The sequence below is a fragment of the Vicugna pacos genome, chromosome 3 (genome assembly GCF_048564905.1).
Source record: "Vicugna pacos chromosome 3, VicPac4, whole genome shotgun sequence".
NCBI lineage: Eukaryota > Metazoa > Chordata > Mammalia > Artiodactyla > Camelidae > Vicugna > Vicugna pacos.
The window spans coordinates 28163930-28180944 of NC_132989.1; the positions used below are offsets into that span (position 1 = coordinate 28163930).

The 17015-nt window shown below is 53.1% G+C and overlaps 1 protein-coding gene across 6 annotated transcripts in view; it reads left to right on the forward strand.

Moving 5' to 3' along the window:
• The window catches only part of FSTL4 (follistatin like 4), a 471313-nt gene that overhangs the window by 396546 nt on the left and 57752 nt on the right, over positions 1-17015 (forward strand). For all 6 annotated transcript variants that reach the window (XM_072957366.1, XM_072957368.1, XM_072957375.1 and 3 more), the window contains 2 exons: positions 2691-2857; positions 16069-16189. In XM_072957366.1, coding sequence (XP_072813467.1) covers positions 2691-2857; positions 16069-16189 — 288 coding nt within the window. The remainder of the gene's footprint in view (positions 1-2690; positions 2858-16068; positions 16190-17015) is intronic.

Consider the following 17015-nt stretch of genomic DNA (forward strand, 5'->3'; position numbering starts at 1 on the left):
CTGCAAAAAGTGCACGTCTTCAGACATAGAAATGCTCGAGGAAGAGGGGTGGGTGTGCACTCGGGAAAGATACCGGCTGTCCCGGTAGCGGATGGAGAGACGCACAGGCATCCCATTGGGGTTATTTGTTTGTTTGTTTGTTTGTCTGTCTGTCTGTTTTAGCCCTGTGCTGTAGGCTCCCCAGACATTTGCCTACATCTGTTTAAATCATGTGAGTTTGGGGCCACATGGAGGAAGGGGCTCCTACCTTGCACGTAAGTCTTACATTCTTAATGAGGGCCAGGGCTCCTAGCCTGGTAATGAGGGCCCCTGAGACCCTGCCAACCAGACTGCCTCACCTCCGCATCCCCCAGCCACGCTCCGCCTTTCCATCTACCCTTCCTCTTACATTTTAAGGTGGTGATTCTCAGTCCTCAGATGCCACGGAAACCCCTGGATGCTTGTTCACACCTGATGCACATCCTGCCACCAGTGTCTTTTACCAGCCTGGGCTTGAGGGGGCGGGAGTCTGTGTTTTAACCAGTCACCCCCAGAGATGAGATGCAGGTGGTGGGGGAAACCACAACTGGAGAAGCAGGTTCTGGGACCATGGGGAGGTCCTGCTTCCTCTGAGGGCCCCTCCCTGACCTCTCAGTTGGTCTCTTCCTTGTGCTCTCACTGGTGCTCAGATGTGCAGGGAAAACAGATTTTTGTGTGTGTGTGACTCCTCTGACTCCTTCACATCCCACCCACCAGCCACTGGGAGAAAAGGCTCCTAAATGTTCAATCCACTGTAAAGCTTAGTCCAAGCTGACCATTTTGAGTTCATGTAAGTAATGCCCTAGCTAATAAAAATGCTTTGGGTCTCCAACTCCCAGTTGCCCAAGCTGGTTTCCTCTGCACCTCTGGTTCCCCTGCGTGGACCCCCAAGGTCCTGTCTGTGGGCACTCATGCAGAGGTCAGACCTGGCTGTGCTCGTGTCTGGGTGCCCTCAGCCTGGTGGAGTCCAGAGTCCTGTGGAGGAAGAGGTACCTCCTCTGCACTTGGGGAAAACTCTGGGTTCTGAGTGCAGTGGGAGCTAAACAATTTTAGCAGGTTCTTCTCTCCCCGTCTCTGCCCCTCCAAATCTCCAAAGTCTGGGTCTTGCTACAGAGGGTTAGTGCCATCTCTGCCCTGAGCGATATGCCTCATGACTCAGAGGTGGAAGGGCAGCCAGCGGAACATGATTTAAGAGGGAACTTGAAATGCATCACTTTAATGTTTGTAAAATATGATGCCGGTTGCATCGGCATCAGTCACTCTCTGCTTATCTTTCCTCATGCGGGTCCTTCACCGGGAGTCACGTTTTTCCTGTGTGTGACTGTCCCCTCTACACTGGCCTCTTGGCTTTTTTCCTTCTTTATTTCCATTTTCTCCATTTGTCATCCATCCATCCAACAGGCGTTGATTAAGCACCTAGTGTATATCTTGTTCATCTCTGTGGGCCTAGGGCCGGGCCACTGAATGTTTGCGAAGGGGCAGGGCTTCAGTGTTCAGGACAGGACCTTACTGCACCCACTTCCGCCGCACTAAGTTTGCAGTGCCTGGCACCTGTGGCTCTTTTCCCTCCCTCCCCCCTTCCCCTCCCCCGCAAACACTGGCAAGAGGGTATAAGCACAGATGCACTGCCTGGACACAGCTCAGAAGTGTACACTGAGTCACAGAGCTCAGTTCCCAGGTGTATGCCTCACTCCACACCTGTCGGAACTCCCCCAGGTCCCAGATCTTTGCTGGCATCCCGGAATAAACACAGGCCCCCAGAGCCAGTCCGCCTCCCTCCACTCACGCTGCCTCCAGCTGCCTCCCCAAGCTTCCCAAGTAGCTTTGGGGGCAGAGCCGAGGGTGGCAGTCCAGTTTGTGAGCTGGTGCCTCTCCCTCCAAACCTGATCCCATTTTGGCTTTGAACGCTCTGCGTTTGATTTTTTCCTAAATCCTGAGAATTTCAAGAGGCCTGTGATTGCAGGGAAATATTTTAGACCCTTCGCATTTGCCTGATGAATGATTGGTCTTAATGCCAGTTATCAAGTGTAAAATGGTAAGGACTAATAATCTGTGCAGCCCAAAGTACACTTCAGAAAACTAAAGGCTGCACAGTGCACGGTCGTTGAACAAAAAGCCAAATCCAAGTTCAGAGAATCCTTAGACAGCAACAGACCTTCAAAGGTCAGCCAGTTCACTCCCCAGGCTTCAGACAGTGCAACCTGTAATTTGCCCCCAGGGGGAGGAGAAACATGTCCGCCGGTCAGCAGACCTTGACTGCACTTAGCGAGGCCTCGGCTTCCCCGGGCCCAGCGAGCACAGGGCAGGGCCCGGCACATCTGGCCCCGGTCACAGCGGGGCAGCCCACATGGCCCAGGCAGGCCGCACAGGGATCTGTGGCTCGGCTCACAGATCCACAGCCCAGACACTTCCACTGCGCTAGCTGTGGATCCTGACCTGATTTGACTCACAGACCTCTTTGAGTAGTTAATGTATTCAAATGGAAGTCGCATCCCTGGTCCCAGGAGATGTGTCCATCTGTACCTTCATTCAGCACAGTGTGGACAATATTCCTTTTCCCGAAGCTGCCCAGGCTCCTGAGCTGCAGTCGACCCCCCCACGGCCCTATCCCCTTCTAGTGAAGACTCCACCCCCTAAGCCTGCCCCTCACTGCCTTCTCCTTTTTCCTGCAGAGGTGGTTCAGCTCAGCCTCGCCCCCGAGGAGAGGGTCAATGTGGCCACAGTGACCGTGGGGCTGAGCACAGTGCTGACCTGCGCCATCCGTGGAGACCTACGGCCACCCATCGTCTGGAAGCGCAACGGGCTAGCCCTGAACTTCCTGGATTTGGAAGACATCAATGTAAGTCACTTGGCTCTGACTCTGAGCACAGACGCACCTCCCAGGGAAGCCAGCTGTGCACCGTGTGGCAGTGGCAGGGCCAGAGGGCTTTCTTTTAACATCCCACGTGGATGCCTTCCAGCCTGTTGTCTGATACCTGGAGGTACCAGAAAATCCAAGTCCCATCCCTTGCAGAGATTAGTATGGTCAGGGGCAGCTGTGGCTCACTCTGGTGGCTGTAAGCTGCCAGCCAGGCCCAGAATAAGGTGGACGAGGGAGGCGCAGTGGGCGAGGCAGGCGGTCTCCGTACAGGCGGCAGCCTCCAGAGCCAGCAGGTGGGTGTGGGAATGGGATGTGAGAGGAGAGGGCTGTGTAGCAAGCCTGCCACTTGAAGGGAGGGACCACAGGCTAACAGAGAACACATCCAGGCAGGAGGCTCTCAGGCAGGGAGAACATCTGACTGGGTGCCCCCAGGGAATACTCTGGACCCCAAAGCTGGGGAAAACATAGACAGCTGGATGCATAGCATTCCCTGTGGAGGGCAGACATGAGCCTCTGGGCCGGGTGGGCTGGAGGGAGGGGCCAGTGGGGCGATGAAAGGAGACAAATCAGAACAGAAGCAGCGGCCCGGGGGCCCGGGGACTTTGTTTGCTGAGCAGGGGAGCGTGGAGGTGACGTGTGAAAGAAGAGAGCTCCTGAGCTCTCACAGCCTAGCGTGAGCAGTAGGGGTACTCCTGGGCTCTGAGGGCCTGGGCAGCCTGCCATGCGATCCCAGCATCATCTCACTCTGCCTTTATGACTTTGAGCAGCTTCTTAAACCGCTGATCTTCAGTGAATGAAGCTATTGAGAAAGCAAGGTTAGCGGTGCCTCCCTTCTTTTGGACTTGAAAAATAAAGGGACTGAGGCAAGAATATTTACTGGCCCTGGTTTGGCACAGGGGTGGGGTGGCTTCCCAGAAGTTCACGTGAGGAGACAGTGATGTCACCCACGTAGGGCACTGCCAAGTGGCTGACAGGTCTTGAGCTACAGTGACAGGAGTACAAGTTTCAAGCAGACAAGGGGCAGCTGCTTGGCTCTGAGAATGTGGGATTCATCCTGTGGGATGAGTGATTGGTTCCTGCTAGCAGCTCCAAGCAGGTGGGGGATGTGCAGGGGCAGAGGGAGCTGGGCTATGTGACCCCATGAGTTGGACCATCACAAAGGGCCAGGGTGCACCCTGAAAAGAGACAAATTTGGGCTGCTTAGATGGAAAACCATTCCAGCTGTCAGCCCTGGCCCACAGTGGAATGAGCCATCATATAAGGTAGTGAGCTCCCCATCCCTAGAGGCATGCAAGCTCAAGCAGGTCCATGGTAAACGATTCTGCTAGCCATAGAGGCAGCTAAACCCCATGACCCTGAAGATCCCTTCCAACTCTGAAACTGCATTGTGGGGAGACAGGTCCAGCATGAAATTCTGCAGGAACCACAAGGTTGGGACTCTTCTATTCTCTAGGTCCCTTTGGATACACCCTAGAGATCATGAAGGAAGCAGATGGGAAGTGGGGGCCACTCCATAGTCCCACCTTGGAAAAGCTGTGCAGAACTGCCCTTCCCCTACCCTTGTCACACCAGGCAGGATCGTTTCCTTGCAATTTCCCGCACTACAGTGAGCACAGCCTTTATCCCACTCATCTCTGAATGTACCAGCACAAGCCTGGTGGCTGCTTGATAGACAGATGCTGGATGGACAGAGTTCTTTATTTTCTGAGCCTAAGATGCCCAGGGCTTGTCTGGGATCTTAGCAAGGGGAGACAGTGTCCAGTTTGTAAAGACTAGGGTGTGGGTGTATGTGTGCATGGGCACGTGTGTGTGCAAATCTCTGAAGGTGGGTTGTCAGCTTTTAATCATGATTGGCCAGTAGTAATTGATTCAGAACTAGGACAGGTCCGCCTGTGTCTGTCTGAACATCCACATGCATTACTTGATGCTCTATTTAAAGACATCAGAATTAAAGACAGAGGCAAAACTCCTCTTAATGCACTTGCCATCAGTTAATTAAATTTACTTTGAGTATTTTTCCCCTCCCTGGAACATGCCTCCAGCACCAACTCAATTGCATTTCTACTTTTCACAGTGAGGTTAGCAATTTGCGTAATTGTGGGTGCAACTAGAGATTAATGGCCTCTCGTTACCTCCCAGGAAACACTTGCTGCTCTGGGCAAGTCAGCAGCCCACAAACGGGCAGGACCTGGTGCTTCTCAGAAACCCCCATGTGAGGGTACAGGGGATACAGGGCAGCGCCAGTCCCACAGGGGTCCTTGCCTGATGCATGAAGGCACACACACACAGTACACTCACACACACAACACACACAGTCACACTCACACACACACACACACACACACACACACACACACACACACACTCATCTGCCTTCAGGAGAGGAGAGCGGCATCACGGCCTACTCATGAAGGCCCAGGCTCTGTGGTCACAGGGACCAGGGTTTACTTACTCAGCTGTGCTACTTACTAGCTGAGTGACCTTGGAAATGATTCGACTTCCCTAAGCCTCAGTTTCCTTCTCTGAGAAAAGGGCTAGATAGTAGATCCTGCCTCACAGATTATAGTGAGGAATCAAAGACACGTGAAGCTCTTAGCCTGTGTCCATGCTAATACCGCTCCCCGTTTTATTATTACTATTGTTATCATCACTTCTGCTCCTGCCAGACAACGCTCTCGACCCCTTGCAGCCTGAGTCCCTGCCCAGCAGCCCGCGCAGTCTAGTGAGGCTCCCCCGTCAGGGAGATGTGACCCAGGGGTGCCCCTGCTGCCTGTGTTCAGGGACGAGGCTACACCGTCCAGGTCAGCTTGATTCATCCAGGGGAGACACTGACCAGCCACCTCCAGCAAGTTCAGGGCCACCCTGGCTTGGCCGTATACTTTCTCTGAGCCTGTAGGGAAATGGGGATGGGGACATCCTCCTTCGGGGGCATTTTCAGGCTGAGCGTGTGTGTGGAGCACCTGATCCAGTGCCTGACACTCAGCAGGGATTCATTCGTGCGGCCCCGCTCTGGGGCCCGTGCGGAGAGCAGTCTTAGGAGGAAATCAGGCTGGAGAGCGGTGAGCCAGGTCACCAGGATTCACAGGGCATTTCTGAAGCAAGAGTGGTCCAGGGAGAACAGCTCAGGAGGGTAACCCTGATGGAGCAAAGATCAGGGATTGATGTGTTCGTAGTGCCCCCCAGCCTGTGGCATCTCTGTGGCTGCCCCCACCTGCTGCTGTCAGAGAGGAAACACGCTCACCGGCCTCGTAATCAGCGACTGGCTCCTACACGCTGCGCAAACAGGCGAAGCTGATCAGCCTACAAAATCCAAGGCGGGGAGATTAGAGCACAGAGAGGTGTGGGCCTCCTTTCTTTGTCATTTGTATGAGACATTCTTGATTGGCAACAAAATATTTGTCACTTTTTCACTACTCCCTTAATGAGAAGCTTTCATGGGCAACAAAATATTAATTTGTCTTGTCTTATCTGTTAAGAATTCTGTTAATGAATTCAGCCACAGAGCTATTACAGAATGCCATGCTAATGACACATGTAATTAAACTTTTCTGACTTGCAAACATCAAGGATGCCTCCAGCATCAGAATCATATTTGATCAGAAAGGAAATGTGCCCTTCTAGCCCAGAGCGGAGTGAGAAGGAGCCACTCAGATTCCCCCGCGAGCAGGGTCGCTGTCAGGAGCACTCATGAGTCACCAGTGTGTACACGGCTGTCCAGTTGGCAGACAGCGGGACCGTCCTCTGGGTTCACTTACTAAGTGCCCGAGAGCAGCAAGCCCTGTGCCAGAGCGTGGAGCGAAGACACTGTCCCAGCCTCGTGGGAGTGAGGTAGCCACAAACGCAGAGCGGGGTGTGGCAGGTTCTAGGGACCTGGTGTGCCCCTCCAGGGATGCCTGAGCCCCCACCCCACAGGATACCGCAGCCCAGGCCAGGAGGCGCCCTGCCTCAGCCACACCTGGAAAACAAACCCCCCAGTCAGAGGGCAGGACTGAGGACAGCCTTAATTTCCTCCTCTGAGAAAAGAGATAGATAATAGATCCCCTGGCCTACTGTGCCTCCCGGCAGTACGTCTCTGGATTATGATACTTCCTTCTGTTTGCGTGATGAGAAATCAATACTTTCTACTTGCGCGTTCCCCAGAGCTAACAAAGGGCGGCTTGGAATTTGTTTACTTTCCAGCCAGCCTCTGTGTTCTTTGCTGAAGCAGTGGTGGGTCTGGGTGGCTTCAGACCTGACCCTGCAGCCCCTACCTCAGCCCTCAAGGACCCACGGCCATTACTCCGCCTCGGAAGCTGGAGGTGTGGGGGTGAGTGGGGGGCAGGCCCCCTGAGCTCTGCCTGTCCTGGTCTTGGGCCAGGCTGCTGGCCGGGAGTACGCCCTTGCTGGTGTGCCCGGACCAGCCCACACCCTGCAGGCCTCCCACTGTGTGCCTGCGGTGGCCTGTGGCCCTGCTCAGCTCAGACAGCACGATACCACTCGGAGGAAGGGCCCCGATCACTCCCATGGGCCACAACCAGAGCCCATGGGGGAGGCTTATACTCGGGAGGAACTCTGCCTTAGGAGACAGTGAGACACTTGTCGCCGCAGATACCCAAGTAGAGAGGGGACAACCAGGTTAGCCTCTGAGGGCTCTCTGGTCCCAGGGATCATACAGTCTTGTGATGAGGAAGGCACGTGAGAGGCGGGGACCAGTGGGATGTGAGAGTCCTGCACAGGAGCCAGGAACGCCCCTGAGGCTTCTCACTTTTTCACCTGGACCATGGAGCCCCCACCTTCTGGGTCTACCAAGGGCTCAGAGCCAAGCTCTGGGGCTGCGTGGCCACCCATCTCAGAGGCAGATTCACATGCTCCTCCCCCAACCCTGTCCTCCACACTATGGGTTCTGGGGGAGGGGGAGCCTGCCTCACTTTCTGCAGAAGCAGAACAAGGTGCAAACCCACCCCAGGCCTCGGCACCCCGCCCAGACCACAAAGTAGCTGGTCAGAGAGAAGTGAAGGGACCGTCCCCAAACCCAGCCTACATGCTCTGCCCCAACGGTGTTACCTGCTCTCCCCTCATAACTGTCTTCCTCACTGTCCCTTATATCCTCAGGGACAGGGGCTTCCCATGAGGGGAGCAGAAGCAGGGAGAAGACATCCAAAGTCCCAGAAAACAACTGAGCCCAGAATCCCTGCTAGTGTCCACGCTGGTGTTTCCATCATTAGTACTAAGCAGCTCCTGTGTCCGGAGGGGCCAGTTCCCGTGCTGGTCCGTTCACAAGCATCATCTCACTCCTCACACACCCCTGGGAGGCCAGAGGGGTTCTGTCACTCAGAAGGTCCAGGAACGTGCCAGGGCCTGCAGCCAGCCTGCACATTCCAGCTGGCGCGCTCTGGGCTCCTTGTTCCGGGACACAGCAGCCAGCACCCAGCATAGCCAAGGCCTCGCTCTTGGGCCGCTGGGCCTGCCTTTTGCTTCCGCAGTGACCGCTGCGGTGCCTGGGCTCCAGTGGATGGGGCCACTATGGACACGGCCCGGATGTCTGGTCCTCCAGGTCTCATTAGCCACTGGCCTTCACCACAGCAAAGAAGGGGACAGAAAGCTCTCAGACCAGCACATGGAATTGTTTGGCCAAAGTATTCTCAGAGAGAGGAAACATTTTTCTATTGTATTCTTCTTTAAAAAAAAAAAAAAGACCTATGACAAACCCAGGATATTTCAAACGACTTGAAAGAGCCACTCTTTTTTGTTGTTTCTTTTTCTTTCACCAAATCTCACTATTTGGGGCTTTCAAATGTCGGCAGGCAGAGTACAGTGATAAAAGCAGAAAAACAAAACCCATTAGAAGAAAGTATTTGTGGCAGTGTTTGAAGGATGTGTTAAAAGGTTCACTTTTTTCCCATGCCTAAATGGTATAAAACCACGAACAAATAACTCTAATGAAGCATATGTTCTCAGCCAGCTCTTCTTTGGAAGTGAGTTATTAAAAAGACCAAAAGAGAATGATTTAGGAGCTCATGACTCATTTAATTTTTATTGTCTTTATATGAACCAGTCATGAATCCATTGTAAAAGATGAGAGGTGTTTGATTAGCATGGAGAGCTGTTTGCAACATGCTAGATGGTGGTTGTAGGTTCTGCATGAAAATAATCTCATTACACGCTTGGGTACATTTTGTTTTAAAATCTTGGAAAACAGTATACTTGAAGCACTCAGAGGTTTTGGCCAGTTCTCTCCAGCTTGTTTCAAAAGCTCTGGTTGCAGATGAATATCCAGTTGTTTTGAGCTTTGGATGAGCTCAAACCACTAGGAGAATTGGCCAGACCTCTCCAAGAGACAGGACCCAGGCCCGTGGTACGTCAGCCTGTGGAACTCATGGAAGGGACTCCTCCAAGTACCTCCACTGTCCTTGGCTTTCCCAGTGGCCTCCTCAGTGTCACTCCTCTTTCCCCATAGTACTAGCTTCGAGGCATCACTGTGCTCAGTGACCTCTTCTGGCCCCATCTCCAAGGTACCAAGTCCCTCAGGAAGGTTCTCATCCAGCCTCCAGACCCTGAATGCAGAGCCCCAAGCCACCAAGCACCTGCCCTGCCTGGGCTCCACCCGCCCCAAGCCCCACACAGGGGAGCTCACATTCAGGCTATTTTCAGGCTTTATCTACTGCAGACAATACAGCAGTGATCATTCTAATACACACCTCTCTGCACATTGGTTATGTAGGTCTGTGAGATATGTTCTTAGAAGTGGAATGACTTCACTGAGGGTGGATGTGTTTTCTGTTTTGATAGATATTGCCAGATCTCCAAAAAAAGTCACACCGATTTACACTCTCTCCAACAGCATACCAGAGTTTTAAAACCCACATCAGGGGATAATTCCTGATGGCAAGCCTTGTTGGTCCCTGAAATGAGCCATAGAAGGAAATTCAGTCAAATCCTCCCTAGAGTGTTTCAGGAACAGCAGGAATGCTGGTCAGGTGCCTGGGCTGAGTGTGGTCCAGGTTAGAAAAGCTGGGAAGGCCCTCTTGGCCTGGGGATTAGTGATACAGCTGTCCCTAGGGAGGGGGCTGCAGGGTTCCCAGATGAAGGTAACAGGTTCCAGGTCTAGAACTTCAGTTGACCCCTGCAGTGCAGTCTACTGCCCGAGTCCCTTCCCGCCCCAGCTGGACACACCAGGCTGATCAGCTAAGGATCCAAAGCCCCATGCAGGGGCTCAGGCCTGCAACTCAGCAGAGGGCTCCGTGCGCTGCCACTCACCCACATGATACTCTGCAGTCCTGGCCAGTCAAGAGGGGTCTGCCCTCTGGCCTCGGGATGGACAAGCTGAGCGCTCAGAGGATAAGCCTTCTGGTGCAGGTGCCCAGGCACCTGTGTGCACTCGGACACTCAGGCTTGTCCCCAGGTCAAATGCTCACTACCCACACAACTGGGTCAGACTCCCCCCATTTGAGTTTTGGAGTCAATTACAAAGTTAGAGGAGCGGTTCACACAAGACCACCCTCACTCTGACATCAATTGCAAGTTTGGGGAGTCCCCAAAACTACCTTCAGGTCCAATAATTTAACTAGAAGGACTCACAGAACTCACTGAGAGCTGATATACTCACAGTTATGGTTTATTATAAGGAAGGAGTACAGATTGAAAGCAGCCAAGAGAGGAAGTCCACAGGGCAGAGTCCAGGAGGGGCAAACGCGGAGCTTCCACTGTCCTTTCCGGGTGTGGGCGTGGGTCCCAGCACTGATGTGTAACAACATGCCAACCAGGGAATCTCGCCCAAGGCAGTGTCCAGAGCTTCCACTGGAGCTCAATCCCACACCGCCTGCACGGCTCACTCCTGGTCTCCAGCTGCTCAGGAGGTAGAACAGGTACCACATGGCCTTGAGCTGCCGTCATAAATTGCATTGATGGTCTGGTGTGCGCAGGCAAACAAAGGCACATCCCAAGGCCTAGAGTTCACCTCCCAGTAGCTGAGGGCAGATGCCAGACCTCTCTCTGGGTAACCTTACTCTTCACTTCCATTCCCTGCAGCTCCCCGAGAGCCAGCACCCTAGGTTAACACACCTCCACTCATTCAACAAACACCAACTGAGAACCAGTTACTCACCAGGCACCATGCCGCACACTGGAAACAGCAAAGGGTGCACAGAGAGATGAGGCGCCGCCTCTTCAGCATTCACAGTCGTGGGGGAGACTGACCACGTAAACCCCAGTCAGCCAGTGAGCACACACTCCCGGCGGTCCTGGGGAAGCCTTGGCTCATGCCTGTGGCCTGGGCTGAGCCTGGGTGTTGGCAGGAGGACAGACCCCCTCTGGGCTGCTCGAGCCACACTTGACTGTCCACAGCAGTCCTCTCTGGAGGTCAGTGGCTACTCAAGCATCGCTTCAAGTTGTAGGGACTCCTCTTTGATCAAGAGGACGGGTTCTGCAGGTCCTTGCAGAGTGACAAATCTGTCCTCTGAGGGGCTGAAAGGGAGGTGATCGGCACAGGAACGCCCCTGTGGATCTGGGGTCTGGGGTCAGCTGTGGAGAGCAGTAGGTTGCAGTGCGTGTGTGCATGCTCATCTTTACTGCATGTACTCTTGAGGGTGTTTGTGCTCACCACTGATGCATCTGGTCCCTGCTTGGTCTGAATAATCAATGTGTGTGTTTGTGGGAGTGCAGACATCTCTGAGGACCTGCCATCACCAAGGCACTGCGTCGCTCAGTGTTTGGGCCCACTGCGTTTGAATGATTATGCAGGTGGGATGTTAGGGTTAGTGAAATTCTGGGGGCCAGAGTCAAACAAGCATAGGGGGAAAGACTCTCTCCTTTACTTCATCCTCTTCAAATAGAGCCAAGAGTGCCCCTGAGAAGGGCAGAGGGAGAAAAGCTCTGAATAAATGTTCTAAACTGAGTTTTAACTTATAGCATTGACAGTACCTTTAACCTAACCTCTGAAACCACTCTGGAGTCCTTGTATCTAACATTTAGTCACAAAATAATCAGCACTGGTGGCTCATTTTCATATTACTTAGACCTGACTCACATGTATCACTATGACAACATCCTCCGTCTTCCCTCTGCTTAAATGCTGTTTAATACTTAAGTCTCATTTAATTACTTTCTTTATTAAGGGCAGATACTTAGGAAAAGCTTTTTAAAAGGCAAAAAAATATCTTTAAGTAAAATTGTCTCCTTTGCAAAGACAGATGTGCATCAATACAAAGAATGGTCTAATCTGGCATCTGTTTATTTCTGGAAGGAACCTTGATTTTGCTAATACATTTCTATGCATCAGAGAAAAAAAAAGCCATCCATAAAAAGACAATTACAGAGATGCAATCAAGCAGTGATAGCAGTATTCAGACACATCTCGGAGAACCTTCAGGAGAGGAAGGATTGCAGGTTTTAGTTTTATGTAGCTCCTTATAAATCAGTTTTTAAAGTAATTTCCTCACACCCAATGAGGTAAATTTGATTTCTGTAGCCAGTGTTCATGTTCCAAAAAATAGTATGCACTTCTTTCTATAATTATATGGTGCCTATTGTTTTAGCCCAGAGACAATATTTTATTTAGTACAGAGTCAAGTTCTCCCCAGAGCCTAAGTCACAGGCTGGTAATGAGTTGGGTGCTTCATGTAGAGCCTTAATGCATCCAGCAGCCCTGCGTGTCCTTGAAAAGTGGCCTCTCCCCACTCCACATCTGAGTGATCACCCAAGAGGTATGCCTCTGCTCCCGGGAGCAGTTAGGAAAGACAGAGAGGTTAAGTGACTTTGTTAGGGGCTCACGAGAGCTTTTCAGCCCAGTGCGGGATTACACGCACGGGCTCTGCCTGCTGCTCTGAGTTGAGCCGTCTCAGCCTTCCCAGGCCTGAGGACGCAGCACGGAGAAGGAGTCAGGCTGGGGAAGCGGGGACAAGACGTGAGACCACCTTGTTTGGACCCATGTGACTGGCAACATTTGGGGGCATAGGAAGACAGGAGGTGGGAGCCTCCGCTGTCAAACCCAAAGAACCAGAACCAGGGCACAGTCCCTGCAGAAAGCCTTGCTCAGCGCCTGGTCCAGTCCGCTCTATGAATATCTACTGAGGGCCCGCTCTGTGTTGGCCCCATACTAGGCCACACAGCAGTGAGCACCGGGCACGGGGGTCCCTGCCCTCCCCCATGGAGCTCCCAATTCTAGTCAGGGAGATAGGCAGCAAACGTATGCTGAGTGGTAGTAAGTGCGTGCCAGGTGCCCCGTGGAGTTACATATAGAGCCAGCAGATAACAGCTGAACAGACTTGAAGCCGGGGGGGGGGGGGGGGCGGGGAGCAAGCCAGACCAATAGCCGCAGGGGGTGCGGGGGCCAGCAAGTAGAATGTTTCTGAGGGGGCAGGATGCCAGGCAACGGCAAGGGGCCGCAGTGCTGGAGAGAAATGAGCAAGGAAGAGTGAAAGAAGTCAGGTGGAGAGGGGATGGCAGGTGGTCCCTGCAGACCCCCTAGGGCTGTGACTGTGGGTGAGGAGGGGTGTGGGCTGTGTGGAGGGCAGACCAAAGAGGGGCAGCAGTGGAGGTCTGTGCATCCCCAGACAAGCCTATGGTGCTGTAGCCCACGCCAGTAGCAGTGGAAGGGGTGAGAGATCAGACTGAATAAATTGTGCAAGAGAGCTCTACATTATCACCCTTTGGGGATGGGTTTATAGTTTTCAGGGTTTTTTTCTGAGGCTTAAACAAGGCGCTCTGTGTCAAGTTTCCCAGCACACAGTCAGCTCATGAGGATGGTGAGCTGCAATTATTTCTGGGCATCAGTCTGCTGTTGATCTGTGGGAACCTTGGCCTTGGAGCTCTTCTCAGTCAGAGGAGTGCAGTGATCACAACCCCATCTCGGTGGCAGCAGGAGGAAAGGGTACCAGACCCTGAGACTGGCTTCAAGGGTTCTCCTGCTAGGAAGGGCTTGGGGGTATAAAGGCTCAGGAAGGCAGATGGAGGGAAAATGCCAGGGGACCCCCTGCACCAGACTCCCTGCAAACAGCTCTGGTGTTGCCCTTTGAGACAGTCTGTCCTGGAACCAAGCAAGTGAGGTGTTGAGGGGCCCCCAGGGTGGAGGCTGCACCCAGCTCCCCAGCCCTCTTTCAAGATACCACTCCGCCACTGAGACTGCAAGCAAAACATGTTTTCCTGCCGACTTCGTTTTTGACCCAGGAAACAGCTCAGATTAGAAATATGTCAGCCCCAGAATCGACTAACCATTAACTTTTCGTAAGCAACTCCGGTATGAACCCTTTATGACTCTGTTATGACACAGGACAAATCACCTATCTGGTGTTTTATTTTTATTACTGAAGCTTCCACCAAGTGATAGGAATGGGGCTTTTTAAAGCAGAGCAATGTCTCAGAGAAAACTCTAAGGGTTCCAGCAGCCTTCTCCAATATTTTACTCCATTGGGAGTACTTCTGAGCATTTTCTGTCTGATACTGAGAGCAGGTTCTATGCAGCCCCTCTCCTGCTTCCAGCTTGTGCCCTAAGCCAAACCTCTCCTGGGCCTGTTCCCCCTCACTGGGGAAACAACTTTAAAGCCAGAAACAACTTTAAAGGACTCATGATGGTTGTGGCCAGGCCTCTAGGGTATGAGCAAGGCAGAGGGCCAGCGTTTCAGGGAGCAGGAGCACGAAGGCAAACAAGGACCAGGAGATGCCCTTGGATGACCCCGTGCCACACTGACCGGTGGCCTTCCAACCCTCCTGCTGCCAGATTGCTTCTGTGGGAAAAAGGAAGCCTAGGATGGGCAGGGGGATCGGCAGGTGGGATGGGTTGGTGTTGTCTCCAGGGGGTCATGAGGAGTTTTGCATCTTCTGGTAATGATAAGAAAACTAGTGTCCCTTATGTATGTCCTGCTCCCCTCATTGGAAAATGTACTCACAGGCATTCTCTTGCCAGATCTCCACAACACCCCACAAGGTAGACAGGGCATATCAATTGTCTGCAACTTACAGACGAGGAAACCAGAGCCCAGAAGGATGAAGGGCCATTTGGTCAGTGACAGAGTTCTAGGTAAAACCTGAGTCTCCTGAGTGCCAGCTCTTGGCTTCCCTGTCAGTCCTCACAGCCGACACTACCCAGTCCTGTTTGTCACCAGTGAGCCAGGACCTCCTCTGTCCCGTCAGCTGTGACACCACACCTCAGAGATGTTTGGTAGCCAAAGCCAAACCTAAAGAGGGGTCTCCCTGAAACACCAGGTAATTCCATTCCCTGGCATGTCTGCAGTGGTGCCTGGATGGAGCCAGCACTGTGCGTGGTTCTGCAGGAAGGAATGCAGTCCGCTGGAAAGGCCTGGGGGAGTGCTCTGACCGGCCCACAGCCCTCTCCTGCCCATTCCCCCGCCCCCTCCTGCCCATCCCCTATGCTGGCCCAATAGGCTCCCACCTTGTGAGGCTGCAGAGGTCACAGGGACAAGGCTGACTGAGCCATTTCTCGTGGGACCCCTGGCATCGGCCCCTCCCACCTCTCTTTTATGTCCCTGCCCTTGTTTTCTGTTTGCCCTCATTTTCTTCAGAATTCTATTTCCCTTCTCTTGGGTTATCCAGATCTCTGCAAGCTGCCTGCAGTTATTTTGGGGATGGAGGTGAGATCTCAACCAATGGTAGGCAAACTACAGCCCGTGGGCCAAATCCAGACCACCACCTTTTTTAAAAACTAAAGTTTCATTGGAACATAGTGATATCCATCAATTTAGGCACCTGTATGGCTATTTTCATGCTACAAGGCAGGGGTGAGTACTTGATGGAAACCCTATGGCACACAAAGCCAAAATATTTGCTCTCTGGTCCTTTAAGAAAAAGTTTCCCAGCCCTGGAGGAGGCCTCGCTCCAGAGCTTCTCAGCAGGTGGATAAGAGCCCCCAGCAAACCAGTGAATCAGCAGCCAGATTAACAGGAGGGGCAGGTGAGCCCAGTTATAGAAATTGAGAGGGCCGTCTGTGCTGGGGAAGGTTCGAGCAGCCTCACAGAGAAGGTGAAGGAGGCCTTAAAAGGATGTACCAGGTCTGCGGGTCTGTGCAAGCAACACGAAAGAGAGATGGAGGTTCTGCTGCCCAGCCCTGCAGGCCACTCTGGCTGAGCGAGGGGCCAGGCAGAAAGGAAGACTCTTGCAGCTGCCCGGTTTCTGTTTTCCTGCAAAACTGGAGACCTGGCTATCTTTCCCAAGCCTACTCAGCAGAGAAACCAATCTGGTTGTCTCCCTTGCCTACGCAGGACTTTGGAGAGGACGACTCCCTCTACATCACCAAGGTGACCACCATCCACATGGGCAATTATACCTGTCACGCCTCTGGCTACGAGCAGCTGTTTCAGACCCACGTCCTGCAGGTGAATGGTTAGTAAATGGCTCCATGCATGTCGCCCCCAAAAGCGCTCCCCAAATGATGCTCAGAACAACCCTCCTTCCCCTCCTGCATTCGCTGTTTTTAATACCTGATCCCAAAGTATCCCATCTCTCCCATGAGTAAAGGGCGCTGGGCAAGGGGGTGGGGGTGGGGCAGAGGCAGAGTCTGCCCACTCATTTCCAGGTCTGGCTTCACCCAAAGCCTCCGCTGATGAAGTGAGTCCAGGTGGGAGGGCTTGAGTCATTTAGGTGAGTCAGGCCTAGCAGCTCCAGCAGGCCCCTGTGGAATGTGGAGTGTGCCCTGCAGGTGACGTGCTGGCTAGTGAGAAGCAGACTCTGTCTAGAACACACCCCTCCTCCTTCAGGTGCTGTGGACCTGTATCACTTGTCCAGTTGGGAGGCCTTACTCCCTCCGACAGGGGCTGGTTCTCATTTCGCTCCCCGAGAGGCTCAACAAGCCTCAGCTTGGGCCCAGCCAAGCAGAACCTCAGCAGGCTTAGCAAGTTCGTCTTTGCTACTCAAAAGTCAGGACTCCTAGAAATTAGGAAGAATTAACCCCTGCTGATGACCGCATAACAGTTACAACAGCCAGCCTGTCCTGCGCACTTTCCCTGGCCAGTCCCTGGGCTAGCACAGCACGTGGACTCTCCGAGTCGGTATACTTTAACCCACCGTAGGGACGAGTCTCTCGGTAAGGTCATTTGCCTGGGGTCACACCACTGGTAGATGCCATGCTAGACCCAGGGCTTGTGCTCTGACCTCTGTCACACTGCTGGCCACTCCAGCCATCACAACAAACAAGCTGTCACAGTGCCAC